This window comes from Staurois parvus, unplaced genomic scaffold (genome assembly GCF_062004578.1).
Source record: "Staurois parvus isolate SC_StPar_1 unplaced genomic scaffold, SC_StPar_1.0 ptg000444l, whole genome shotgun sequence".
NCBI lineage: Eukaryota > Metazoa > Chordata > Amphibia > Anura > Ranidae > Staurois > Staurois parvus.
This window is the reverse complement of record NW_028318240.1, coordinates 1,892,970-1,907,786: the sequence shown is the minus strand read 5'-3', so window position 1 is coordinate 1,907,786 and position 14,817 is coordinate 1,892,970. Positions and strand designations below refer to the sequence as shown.

The window sequence follows — 14,817 nt, the reverse complement described above, 5'->3', positions numbered from 1 at the left end:
GAGTGCGCCCTGTTTTGCTTTTGCTTATCAGTACCAAGATTTCCCGATCTTCCAAGGGCTGCACCTCAACGTTTGGCATTCAAAGTTTTCCTAGTCCGCATAAAGATTTGAGCGTTGGTTTCGTTTGTTTATAAAGACACAGGGATGCTGGTGAGCTCATTGACCTAATGGGGCCACATGGCCATAGGTGGTCAATGTCATTATCCAAGTATGGCCATGTGACCCCATTAGGTCAAAGAGCTCACCAGCTTCCCTGTCTCTTCATGTGTGACTGCTGGATGGGGAATCCTACAGCTGTTAAGTATGGGCAGCCTGCTGTCATGTTACTGTTTCCTGCGGGTTTATGGTGTACTCAGAAACTTGGCCCATCCTTACTGGTGACCTCCTATCACTTGGACAGAAAGCGACGGAAAATTCTAAATTTTACAACTGCCTCCAGAACAGAAGTAGCAGAGAAACGTCTTCCAATGAGGACACATGTTCTGGTGTATCAGGCAGAATGCTTTTGACTGCTGAAATAAGAACAATCACACAGAATTTGTTCTCAGTCTGAGCAGATTGGTCGATAGACCAAACGTCAGATTGAAGTGGAAAAACGATGTACGTTACAGTGTGTCATCAGTATTAACACAAGTCTTTGAGTTCTCTATGGTATATCGTTTTCAAATCTGTTGATCTTACCAGTAGATTTGTTATTGTTCCACTTCCTTTCACAGGGTGACAATGCTGTTTACACTGCAGTGAAATCACACAGTGGTGGTGTCACTTGATGGACAGGGTGGCCTTAAATTGACAAGTCATTTTAAACGTTTTTGTAAACTAAAGTTTTTTGTTTTAATGTTTCTCATTTGCTCCCTTTTGATGTTAATTATACCACTGAAAGCGATTTATTATATCTGTTGGACAAGTCCAAAAAAGAAGAAAAAAGCTGTCCATTAAGCCAGAAATCTTGTGAGCTGACACTTTCATATACTTTTTTCCTCTGGACTGTTACCAGTAATTGTTCCCTGCTATCTCCCTGACTACAAAATGCATCTCCATGTTATGGAGAAGGGGTCGGGGTAGTCCCTTCTTCTTAACACTTAGGGGTTTATTTACTAAAGCTGGAGAGTCCAAAATCAGACTCCCTTCTGCATAGAAACCAATCAGCTTCTAACCTCAGCTTGTTCAATGAAGCTTTGGCAATGAAACCTGGAAGCTGATTGGTTTCTATGCAGAAGTGAGTCTGATTTTGGACTCTCCAGCTTTAGTAAATAAACCCCTTAGTGTCCTAGGATGACACTTTGGTACAGTTCTTGGTACAAGGGGTGCGTTAATGGCAGGATTGCCAGGTTACAACAAAGAACAAAATGTGAAAAAAAAAATTGCTGCAGCCACCACATCTAAAGCCTGGAAAGCATCAAAACTATCAATTTTTGGTTTAGATACGTTTTTTGCAACAAAGTAAAAGCCTGACTCCAATCAATATTTAAGCAGTAGGATTTTTTTCTCTTTTTATAAAAAAAAAAAAATGATTTAAAGCTGAAGTCTTGGTATGGTAATTTTTTACACAACTACGCTGGTCCAAACCTGTTGCCGAGCTGCTTTGTGAACACAGGAGATTGCTCACTCGGCACGAGTGCCATTCAGAGAATACTTTGCATTTTCTCAATGAATGCAAAGCATTCTCTGATTGGACGAGGTGGCGATTATGATGTCACCACCCCTCTTCACCTCATCCAATCAGAGAATGCTTTGCATTCATTAGGAAAGTGCAGTGTGTTTCTTGAATGGCATCTGCGTTGAGCGAGTGACCTCTTGTGTGTTAACAATGCAGCAGGACAGCCACTTGGGACGGGACCTGGAAGCTACTGGCAGTCATTGTAGTAGTATCGACTACAGCGATTTCCAGCTTCCATAGGGATCTCACATGTATGGCACAAAATACTTCTATTGGATCATGCTGAACCAATGTAACTATGTAAAAATTGCCATACCTAAACTTGGAATAACCATCGTAAGTGCCCATGTATGGTTTATCCCACCCCTGTAATTGTCTGTTGGCTGGAAAGCTTGGCCTGGATTATAAAAAATAAAAATATAAATGAATACGATCTAAAAACGCTGTTTGATCAGAGAGTGGGTCTGCAAACTAACTTTAGATTATGTAGCCATGAACCAAAGCCAGTTCTCTATGGCCTGCCACGATGTGGTCACTGGGCCCCGTCAGTCCTGGTGTCTGCACTGTGTATGGGGTAACAGGGTGGAGAATATTTGTTGTTCTTCAGCAATATTATGCAAGAATTGCTCAAACCGTGTCAGTGATGTTTGTTTTATGGGTTATGGTGTGTTCTGCTTCACTAATAACTTTGTGTGTTCACAATCAGACAGAAAAGGGGGAGGGGGTTAAAGGGGAGCTGTCATCCTCCTCCTCCTTTTTTGTGCGTGTCTCCAAGTGCATCTTATCAGTGTGTTCCTGTATTTAAAGCCCTGTTCCTGTTTCTAATCAGTATTCATGGGCCGTTCATTTTGTGCCTTGCTGGTTCTCTATCACTGCATGTCTACCAGACGTCTGTCTGATTGAACAGTATAGACCAGGGGTCTCCAAACTACGGCACTCCAGGTGCTGAGGAACTGCAAGTCCCATGAGGCCTTGCAAGACTCTGACAGTCACAGGCAAGACTCCCAGAGGCATGATGGGACTTGTAGTACTTCAACAGCTGGAGGGTCGTAGTTTGGAGACCCCTGGTATAGACTGTAGTTTCTAATGTTTGTCAAGTCAACTTTGATAGTTTCTAACTAAGGGCCATGCCTGAAACGCGTTGTCATGACGAGAGCCCAAGCAACACATCTACACTCAGCATAGCGTGTGTTCCAACCCTACTCGCGTTCGGTGAGCAATTTCCTCTCTAGTTGATGACATCACTTCCAGTGCGCCGGCTCTGGTGGCCTGCCTGACGTTGGCAGTATGTTTCTGGCTCCCCCATCCATTCCATCTGTCACCTTCACATGATCCCGCTGTTAGTGTGAACCCAGTGGCTTCCACCCTACCACCAGCCTGTTACCATCTCATTTATGGGCTAACTTAGCTGAGTCTCTGTGGATTTTTCTATATATTATCAACTTTTGGCATATTGTCCACTCGTTCTATGTCCACATATGGACTTGGCACGTTTTTACACCATGTGGATCTTTTATCGTGTGAAATTTTTACTTTTTATACTGGATCACCAGTTTTACAAGAAATGCTTTGACTTTATACGTAACCATGTGCAGTGATTTCACACTTATAAAAGCTTTCCCAAGCACTCCGTGTAGGTTGTTGGATACACAAGTGACTTGAGGAAGGCTTGAGCAGACAAGATTTACACTTGTGTTTTAGACTAAGCTGGTGCGCACTAGAGAAGGATATGCTGTGTTCATTTTTCACTTCAGAGGTTTACAACCACTTTACCCTTTTGCTTTGGGACCCCCCTGCAATGTTAGGGTTAAATGCGTGTTCATTCCAGGGTGGAGATATAAGCTGTAATGCTTTCCTTATCCCTTGCTCTAACATTTTACAGTAACTGTAATACTACAGCATACAATTGTGCACTTGCAACTTTGTTGTGACATAAATGTAAGATTCGGGTAGTTGAGATGTGATGTGATCAGTAGAAATATATGTAATTGTAGATCTCGTCTCATTGCATGTTATTACAGATAAGTATTCATTCAGAGACATATGTTCACCAATTAGCATCTGAAAGGACAGAGCAGCTTCTAGGCTGGAGGTGACACCAAGGTGCCAATAAAACATTGTCACCTATGTAGCCAGAGCTTGCCACTTCCTTGAAATCTAAAAGAGCTCTAGCCTGTCTGCCTTCGGGAAGGCACAGGGGACAAGGAGGGGGCTCCAGATTGTTTGCCAACTCTGATTTATATCCACAGATCAGAGGAATCTGTTTCATCTCTCATAAAAGCTAAAATATTATTGCAGAGAGATGAAAATACTTCCTTCTGATTGGACACACTGTAGGCTCCATCTACATGTAAAAGTGTATTTGTCGCCTCTGTAGAATCCCAGAGAAACGCAGAAAATGCTTATATGGCACCTGATTGCGACAGCTGAACAGTAATTGGTACTCTCACGATCGGACTGATGCACTGACGTCAGAAATTCTATCCCTGACTTGGCGATTCAAACCGTTCCTGGTCCAACTGACTTAAGGCACTTCAGAACCCAGAACGTCCTGTGGGCTGGTACAGGTACACCCCCCAGGGTTGATTGGCCAAGGGCTAAAGTCCAGCCCACATCCATATTTCAATAAATTGGGGACCCTGAAATATGGGTGGGGTGATTCGTACGGAGCTGGTTCTATTAGACTGGCGAATCGTGGACTTTCTCTGCCTTGGTCCAGTTGCAGGATAAATCTTGGTAAAAGTTTTTTTTTTTATTTCTGTTTTTATTCCTTTTCTAGTGAATGGCCAATTGTGTGTCTTTTTGTATTTTCTGTAACTTTTTTTTCTTTGTACATATTTATGCAATGCACACTGGGATATTAAATCATAAAATGAATAAGTGACTTCTGGGTACTTCAGCTCGGGCTCATATCTCCAGAGAGATTGTATTGTATTGCAGTGTCTTTATATGCTCGGTCTAAGTTCATTGCCAATCTGTATGCAATTGTACTGTGTGTTGGCAGATTGCATGCAGATTGTAAAGTAGCAGATCTGCTGGACGGAGATCTGTGTGTGTGTGGTGGCCCAGCAGACCAGTCTGTGGACAAACTGTTGGGTGGTGGCAAGCTACCATTTGTTGTGTGTCTGGTGTGTTGACAGTGGGAGAGTGATTAACACCGGAGTTCTAGCTTGCAGGGTAGCTGGAGGAACCCTAGAAGGGTGTGCCAATTGCTAGACTGCTTCCCAACCCTTAGAGTGCACCAGATTGTATGTAAGATTCGTATCTGCCTGTGTGTGGTCAGCCAACTTTTGGAGTGGAGCCTCCCTCTAGTGGTGGCCAGAGGCAGTGCGAGCTGTGAAAGTGTATCACGGCCAGTCTTATATGTTCAAAGTAAGTCCCTCTTTACCCCAAGTCACGGCTGGACGTGCACACCTCGGTTAGCTAGTCACTGTGGGCGTGCGGGTTTGGATCTGTGACAGTGCACTTGCAACTTTGTGAACCCAGTTTGGGGGTGGCCTTTTTTTGTACACGGAGTACTTGTACCAAGTCAAACAGTTGGAGCAGATTGGCTTCCCATGACAGCATCTGTTTACGATCGTCTCACTTTCAGGGTGGTCCGTTCATCAGTCTGCTGCTCCTTTACAGTCTCAGGCTAAGGACAGTTTGGTGGCCCAAGCCGTGTTTGTAGGGACGGTTTGGTGGCCCAAGCCGTGTTTTGTAGGGACGGTTTGGTGGCCCAAGCCGTGTTTGTAGGGACGGTTTGGTGGCCAAGCCGTGTTTGTAGGGACGGTTTGGTGGCCAAGCCGTGTTTGTAGGGACGGTTTGGTGGCCCAAGCCGTGTTTGTAGGGACGGTTTGGTGGCCAAGCCGTGTTTGTAGGGACGGTTTGGTGGCCAAGCCGTGTTTGTAGGGACAGTTTGGTGGCCAAGCCTTGTTTGTAGGGACAGTTTGGTGGCCAAGCTGTGTTGTTCATCTGTAGCAGAGAGAAGTCGGGTCACCAACCTGTCTGTTCAACCCACACATTACTTTTATTGCACGTTTCATCTAAAAATAACCTCAATTAGGATACAGAATATTTTGTGAAAACTGGTGGATAGCCTAATATAAACGTCACCATAATAGTACATAATTTTACCTGTCTAATCTGGAGACTTTTGTCATTGCAGAAATTCTGTGCGTCTGGTCATCAGGAAGGTACAGTTCGCCCCAGAGAAGGCCGGGCCTCAGCCAGTAGCAGAGACCACAAGAAACTTTTTGATGTCAGACCGATCATTACATCTAGAGGCCTCTCTAGACAAAGAGGTACAGTACTGGTATTTGTTCTAAAGGTCAGCACCATGCAAAACATCGTTTTCACATTTGCATGACTGTTGGCAAGTTACATCACATACTGGGGTTATTTACTAATGCAGGCCATAGACGGGTCGTTTATCGGTCGAATTTTCGTCCGCACAAAAAATTGGCCGATATTCATACCGTTAGTGGGGCCAGCCCGTCGGCCAGTTTTTGTGGATCTTCACCTTTATTTTCATCGGTCACACTGGAAAATCCATGAAAAACGGCCGTTTTTCGAGGACATTGGTGGCAGCATCGACCGATTTTTCGTTTATCGGCCAAAAATTTGCCCGTAAAAAAAACCATGGGCCTCTTGGCTGCTTCTCTGATTAATGCTCTGCTTGCCCGGCCTGTCAGTTTAGGTGGGCGACCATGTCTTGGTAGGTTTGCAGTTGTGCCATACTCTTTCCATTTTCAGGTGATGGATTGAACAGTGCTCCGTGAGATGTTCAAACTTGGGATATTTTCTTATAACTTAACCCTGCTTTAAACTTCTCCACAACTTTATCCCTGACCTGTCTGGTGTGTTTCTTGGCCTTCATGATGCTGTTTGTTCACTAATAAAGCTCTGAGGGCTTCACAGAACAGCTGGATTTATACTGAGATTAAATTACACACAGGTGGTATTTAATAATTAGGTGACTTCTGAAGGCAATTGGTTCCACTAGATTTTAGTTGGGGTATCGGAGTAAAGGGGTCTGAATACAAATGCATGCTACATTTTCCAGATATTATTTGTAAAATATTTTGAAAACCGTTTTCCTTCCTTTTATGCCACTTTGTGTTGATTTATCACATAAAATACATTTACATTTTTGGTTGTAACATGACAAAATGTGGAAAATTTCAAGGGGTATGAATACTTTTTCAAGACACTCTACAGGCCTAGTGTACCCATCCACTTTCACTACAATTCCCTGTGGGTGATGGGAACTGTAGTTTCCTTTTACTGCAGAGAGAGGAGAGGAAATTATGTAATCCCGGCTGTTACACCTCCTGCTTGGCAGAACAGATACTTTTATCTTTTGAATTACGAGACGAGGTCATGAAAACGCAATTAGACTTTTCTCCCAAATGGTAAAGATTTAAAAAATGTTATTAACCGTTTAGTTTTTTTGTGTATGGAGTGTACTAATAGATGATTATTTTGCTTATCCCGGAGTTGTTCTTTAAATCAACCTGACAAGTTTTTTTTTTTTTTTTAATATTAACACTGATCAAAATAGAATAAAGTCTTGGTTGTCATTTAAAAAAAGGATATATGTATCACTTTGTGATCGTAAGTAATGATCATTTATTGCTAAATTAAGGGACCCAAAGCAGAAGTGTAAAAATTGCAGGGAGCTGATAGATAGAAATGAGCAAGTGCATTGTAAGGACTACGCAGGGGCGGACTGACAACTCATGGGGCCCCCGGGCAATAGGGGATCATGGGGCCCCTGTGTCCTTGCCCAAACTCAAAAAAGCCTATGAAAAAGGTACCAGGAGCATCTCATGGGGCCCCCTACTGACCCCGGGCCCTCGGGCACTGCCCGAGTTTCCAAATGGTCAGTCCACCCCTGGGACTACGTTTTCCTTTAGGAAATAGGGTGCATAGGAACATGCTGCATGTTGCACCCTAAATATGGGTGTAACATGTTCCAAAAGGTGAACCTAACATTAAGGGTTTCTAGGAATACCCCCTTATATATAGCAACAGAACTTAAAGAGTAACTCCACAAAAAACTAAAAAAAAACTAAATTCCTCTCCTAGGTCATCAAAGTACATTGCAGGGATTTTAATAAATGTTATTTCTGATTCCTACCTTTTGTTCAGAAGAAAGAGCTGTTTTTCGGGTCTGTGTCCATGTGTAGAGTGAATCTGTATAGGTGGTTTCATTCGCAATCGGCTGCTGCGCCTGTAGGGCTCTGAGGAAAGTGGCAGGGTCTGCGTCCCTTTTTACACATGTTTTCGCTCTCACCAAAAATGACATTTTTGTTTTTAGGGGATGCCAAAAATCTGTATTTTAGTACAGACTTCTGGGAAAATCAGTGAGCCAATCAGACCAGTAAGAATTTACATTTCTGGGGTGTGTTCTGTACACCATCTGTGTACAGAATGCCTCCCCATAGCCATATTAAACTGCATTTTACAGAAAATGACAGTTCTGCAAATTAAAAAGGAGAGGTCATTTTTGATAACATTCAATTACAATATGATTTGTCGCATTGGTGTATACTATATTAATTTGCTGTTTTTTCCCCCACAAAAGTGGTTACCCTTTTAGCTTAGTTTTACTCTCCTTTTCTTTTGCCTTTTTATGATTTTTTTTTTTTTGGCTTTATTTCGATGGACTCAGAACTACGAACTTCTGTGAACAGTTATTAGTTTTTATCATCAAATCGTGCTTTTAGTGTAACATTTACTCTTTAACAATCTCTGCATGTCTTGCTTTGTCTCCTTTCAGCTGTATTACCATGGGGAAGCCATCAATGTAAATGTCCACGTGACCAACAACTCCAGCAAAACAGTCAAGAGGGTGAAAGTGTCCGGTATGTGATGTATAAGTTTGCCTTTGTCCCAGTAATTTGTGAGCGAATTCTTCCAAAGTTATTATTGATTTATAATGAATTGCTAGGCTTCAATTTTGTGACCGCTCTAATGCCCATGTTATGGATATCTGGTACAGGAGACACGGTCCGACAATCGGAAGCAGTGCTCGCATTCAAGAGCCGTTTATGGTCAGCCTAATCCGAAAAGCTGGTCATACACTGAACGAAATTCTACCTGTTCAGCAGGGACCACCCAAACTTCGATCAGTGTGTGGCCTCCCAAACTTAACCATTTGACGCCCGGCCTATGGCCAAATGGCATCCGCAAAAGTGCATTAACTTTCCAAGAGGCCGCCATATGGCGTCCTCCCGCACATGCGCAGTTCGTGCGCTTGCAGAGCCGTGCAGCGGTGCGATCTGTCACCGGCCGTGTACCTCGGACACGGCCGATGACCGATCTGAGTACCGGCCCCCGTTGCCGGTACCATGTGACCTGCTGTGACCAATCACAGCAGGTCACATGACAGTTGTATACAATGGATGGCTTCATTCATGCCATCCATTGTATACTACGGCCTAGCTGTGAATGGTCACAGCAGGTCACATACACATGTCATGTGATTAGCTGTGGCCAAATCACAGCTAAGCACAAAAAAAAGAAAAAAAACCCTGAATGAATCGATGTCATTCAGGTAAATGCTTGCTTATAGCAAAGTAATTCTTTGCTATAAGCAAATTGTGTAAAAAAAAAAAAATAAAAAAAAATAAATAAAATAAAATACCGATCACTTCCCCAAAGTAGTACAATGTTACTATGGTAACATTGTACTACTTTGGACATAGTGAAATATGAAAAAAAAAATCTTAAAAAAAAGAAAACAAATTTAATAAAAAATTTAAAATAAAAAAAAAATATATATTTTTTTTTCACACTGTCACCAGTCAGTGTCCCTGATCACCGCCATGCCAGTTATATGATGACGCTGTACTGCACTGGTGACAGTATGTAAAAAACAAATAGTGAAAATTATTTTTTTTATTTTTTATTTTCCTAAAAATTATGACAAAAAAAATACGACTTCAAAAAACTCGCCACGCCTCCTATGAAGTACGTCGGACTGTCTACTCTGCAAAAAGGGGTCATTTGGGGGATATCTGTACTGCTCTGACATTCTTGGACCTCAAGAAATTAGATTGGCTGTCAGTACTTCAGGATTGATCAATATTCAGATCTATACCATAGTTTGTGAACTCTATAACTTTCCTACAAACTAAATAATACATCCTAATTTGGGTTATTTTCACCAAAGACATGTAGCAGAATACATCTCGGCCTAAATTTATGAAGAACAATTATTTATTTGCAAACTTTTATAACAGAAACAAAGAAAAACGTGGGTTTTTTTTTTTCAAAATTTTTGGTCTTTTTTGTTAATTTAGCAAAAAATAAAAACCCCAGCGGTGATTAAATACCACCAAAAGAAAGCTCTAGTTGTGTGAAGAAAATGATAAAATTTTAGTTTGGGTACAATGTTGTATGACCGTGCAATTGTCATTCAAAGTGTGAGAGCGCTGAAACCTGAAAACTGGCCTGGGCAGGAAGGTGTAAAATTGCCCGGTATTGAATTGGTTAATAGAAGTCGATTATTTAATCAACCTCTGTTGAAGGGACATGTCGGAAATTTTTTTTTTGAGAATCAGTGGCTGCAGCCGCCAATCAGTGTGTTCTGACAGGTACAGGTGCAACATTCAGCATGCTTTGACAGGTACAGGTGCAACATTCAGCATGCAATGTCCCTGTGATGGTAAGGGGTGGGGGAATTTCCCTGCTGAACAGGAAAAAAAATAGATGTATGGCTAGCCTAAGGCTGGCCATACATTATACAATTATCTGGAGATTTTTGGTTTAGATTTACCAAAAACCATGTAATAGGAGGACAAACCTAAACAACACTTTCAGTTGTATCCAATTAGACAGGCCCTTGCACTACACAGTTGAAGGTAAATCTAAAGGAAATTGGGCAGAAAATCTCCAGATAATTGTATAATGTATGGCTAGCCTAAGTCTAGGTTCACACTGGATTTTGGCCGCAGCACCCGTGTATGTAAGGTTTACATGCATTTTTCCAAGTGTGTTTTTTCCACATTTTATGAAAGCGCACCAAAAGTCCTGCATGCTGCATCTTTGCTGTGCTTTCAGAAAGTGCCTAAGTGAACTTAACTCCTGTTTTAGATTCCCTGATTTCTACTTCCGGACCAGCGGCATACCCGTACATCGCTGGACTGTTGGTGGTTATATCGGAGTGATGCCTGCTCCAGTGTTTTTAACCACTTCCAGTCCGGACACTTTCACCCCCTTCCTGTCCAGGCCAATTTTCAGCTTTCAGCGCTATCACACTTTGAATGACAATTGCGCGGTCATGCAACACTGTACCCATATGAATTTTTTAGCATTTTCTGAGACCGATAAAACTTTATTTTGGTGTTCTTTATTCACCACTGGGATTTTTATTTTTTTGCTATGTAAATGAAAAAGTCCAAACATTTTGAAAAAATTTGTTTTTCCTTTAAAATTTTGGAAATAAATAGTATTTCATCATAAATCTTGGCCAAAATGTATTCCGTTATCTTTTTAGTAAACAAAAAAAAAATAACCCAAATTAGTTTGTAACCAAACATTATAATTTTTAAACCTTTTTTTTTTTTTTTTTTTATTTATTATTTTTTTTTTTTACAGACTGTCACCCTAGCAGTACATGGTGGGAGTGATGAAGATTTTTTTTTTTTTTTTTTTTTTTTTTTTTACACTGATTGCTTTTACACCCATAAAGGCTGTAAAAGCAATCATTTCTCCTTCCCTCTAGCTGCATTCTTGCATCCATTGAGAAATACTGTGTTGGCTGTGATTGGTCACAGCTTGTCACATGGTACAAGGCTGTTCTGAATAGCCTTGTACCACGTGACCTCTGTGATCATTCACAGATTTCACACGTAGTAAGCAATGATGTCAGAAGTGACATCTTGCTTACTACTCTGCATGTGATCACTGATTGGTCAGTCAGTGATCACATGATCGGGACCTCACACAGAGGTCCCGTCCGACGATCGGTGTTCCACTGTGTCCGGGGTGCGGCCACCCGACCCTTCACTGCCACCGTCAGGCCATTTATATACAACGGCCGGACGGGAAGTGGTTAAAGCCGGCAGTCGGCTCTCTTGTAGAAGTAGTTGGAGCGGCTAACTAGCCCACCGTCCCACCGGGAGTCCCAAGCGACCAGCCGGCACATCTGTTGGCTGGCCGGACAGCTGAACAAATCCAGAATCGGCTTTGATCAGCTCTCCCTTATAGTAAACCGGAAGCGACGACCTGACATCCCTTCTTGTTTACTCTGAAACTATCGACCTTTTTTATTTATTTATTTATTTTTTCTAATCTGAAAGCATTCAAAAACACCAATCTTGGTGCTTTCAAGTTCAGAGGAGGGATTTGGGGTCTTATATACCCCGGATCCCCTCCATAAAGAGTACTTTGTACCGGTCACGTGTCTATAGCAGTAAAAGTGATCACAGAGAAAAAAAATTAAGGTAACAGTGTAAAAAAAAAAACAAAAAATGAAGTGCCCCTGCCCCCCTTGCTTGTGTGCAAAAGCAAATGCGTGTATCAGTCCTGCACACACTCAAACAGTGATCGTCCCACACATCTGGGGTATTGCCGCAAACGTCAGATCATGGGCAGTAATTCTAACACCAGAACTCCTCTGTAAATCTAAAGTGGTAATCTGTGAAGGCTTTTAAATCATCGCATATGAGTAGTAAAATTTACATAGTTTGTTGCTGTTGCATGGGCATGCGCAATTTTAAAGCGTGACATGTTTGGTGATATACTTTAGCTTTACCCACCCATTAAAGTGATAATGAAAGCTCAGTTGCTTTTTTTTATTACAATCATGGCATATTTTCCTGCTCTAATGGTTTTGCACAGAGCAGCCCTGATCCTTGTCTTCTCTGGTCCCCCACCAGCGCTCCTGGCTCCTCCCCCTTTTAGCCACTTGCTGGAGGGGGACTCGCATAGACACAGACAGCGGGGCTTTGCCCTTTCCCTCGGTCCCTCCCCACTGGTTGTGATTGGCAGCAGCTGGAGCCAATGGCTCCAATTGCTGCGGTGTCTGAGCCAGAGAGTCGGGACAGCTGGGATGTTGGATCGGGTCAGATAAGTATTGGGGGGGCTGAGGGGAAAGCTGCATAATGAAGGTTTTTCTACCTTAATGCATAGAATACATCAAGGTAAAAAAAAAAAATAACCTTCAGCACTTTCAACTACTTTACCCGCCTCCCGTCCGCCATATAAGGTAATGACGGGCGCAAGGCGGTTCTCTCCTTCTGGGAGGACGTCATATGACGTCCTCCCACTCTAACCGCGCGCGCGGCTCCGGGAGCACTGTGTCCCTCGGACACAGCAGATCACCGATCAACGGAAAGAGCCGAAGATGTCGGCTCGGTCATGTGATCAGCTGTGTCCAATCACAGCTGATCGCATGTAAATAGGGAAATGCCGGTTATCGGAATTTCTCTCCTCACGAGCTGTCACACTGACAGAGGAGAGCCGGTAATCGGTATTCCTCAGAGGGGACATGTACACTGATCATCAGGGCACTGATGATCAGTATGCCCTGATGATCAATGTAGCCCCAGCAATGCCACCTGTCAGTGTCCATCAGTGCCTGATGTCAGTGCCTCGTGCCAGCGCCCATCAGTGCCACCTGTCAGTGTCCATCAGTGCCTACCAGTGCACATCAATGCCATATATCAGTGCCCATCTGAGCTGCCTTTCAGTGCCACCTATCAATGCCAGTTAGTGTCACCTATCAGTGCTGCCTATCAGTGCTCATCAGTGCCGCCTAACAGTGCCATATATGAGTGCTGCCTTTCAGTGCCCATCAGTGATGCCTGTCAATGCCCATCAGTGCCACCTACCAGTGCCTCCTCATCCGTGCAGCCTATCGGTGCCCATCACGGCAGCCTCATTAGCGCACATCAGTGATTGAGAAAAATCACTTATTTACAAAATTTTAAAACTCTAAAACTAATTTTCAGTTGTTTTTGGTTTGTTTAGCAAAAAATAAAAAACTCAGAGGTGAATAAATACCACCAAAAGAAAGCTCTATCTGTCTCAAAAAAATGATAAAAATCTCATATGGGTATAGTGTTGCATGACCGTGCAATTGTCATTCAAAGTGCGACAGCGCTGAAAGCTGAAAATTGGCCTCGGCAGGAAGGGGATATAAGTGCCCTGTAGGCAAGGGGTTAAAGTGTACCTAAACACGAGAAACAAAAACAACAAATATATTGCCCCTTTCAAGTCCTTAGATGTCCTGGTATTTGCCAAGAAGGGGATTATCTATGATATGTGACGTATCAAAGTGTTGAAATGAAAAAGGAAGTGCTTGTAGTTTTCTGACTAATAGGTTATTTTTGGAATGTGTGAAATGTCTAAAAGACTACCATAGTGGTAGGAATATGAGGTCCTGCAACATAAAAATGCGTGTGCTCAGTCCTAACTCTGTGTGTTTTTCTTCCCTGCAGTCCGGCAGTACGCAGACATCTGCCTGTTCAGCACAGCACAGTACAAGTGTCCAGTCGCTCATATTGAACAAGAGTGAGTCCTGCATCTCCTACTCGTATCACCTCGATTCTCTGCACACACATTGGGGGGAATTTATAAAGCTTCCTTCACCGTTCTAATGGTGCAGGGAACTAGCGCGGGTGGCAGGTGCCGTATTAACATGGCAGATAGAGCTGTTTCAGGCCTAGAAGTGCCAGCCATGCCTGTTTCTATTTGAGTGCAGTAGAAATAGGCATGGGTTCCAGCCTAATTAACAAGGGTATCACCGCAGTTTTCAGTATAGAGAATTTACTCAGAACCCCACCAGATTGGACATGGTGTCTCTGATATGAACTGAGACCACTCACATCCTGTCTGCCTATGCAGTGGATACATTACATTATTATTATTATTATACAGTGTTTATATAGCGCCAAAAAGTTTGCTCAGCGCTGTACATTATAGTAGGAGACAGTACATCGAGACAATACAATACATGAGGGGTTCAAGGGCCCTGCTCTTTCGAGCTTACAATCTAGGAGGGAGGGGATAGTGGTACAGGAGGAGTGGCTGTGGGGGGGTGGAGTGGTAGGAGGAGTGGAGGAGATCGGCTGTTAGGTGAGGGTAGGCTTCCCTGAAGAGATGGGTTTTCAGGATGTGCCTAAAGATGAGGAGAGTAGGTGACAGTCTGATGGATTGGGGTAGTG

At 42.8% G+C, this 14,817-nt stretch overlaps 1 protein-coding gene across 1 annotated transcript in view; it reads left to right on the top strand.

Moving 5' to 3' along the window:
* ARRB2 (arrestin beta 2) overlaps positions 1 to 14,817 on the top strand; it is a 117,582-nt gene that overhangs the window by 92,132 nt on the left and 10,633 nt on the right. Inside the window, exons 8-10 of the mRNA XM_089688013.1 lie at positions 5,808 to 5,943; positions 8,424 to 8,508; positions 14,092 to 14,164. Coding sequence (XP_089544139.1) covers positions 5,808 to 5,943; positions 8,424 to 8,508; positions 14,092 to 14,164 — 294 coding nt within the window. The remainder of the gene's footprint in view (positions 1 to 5,807; positions 5,944 to 8,423; positions 8,509 to 14,091; positions 14,165 to 14,817) is intronic.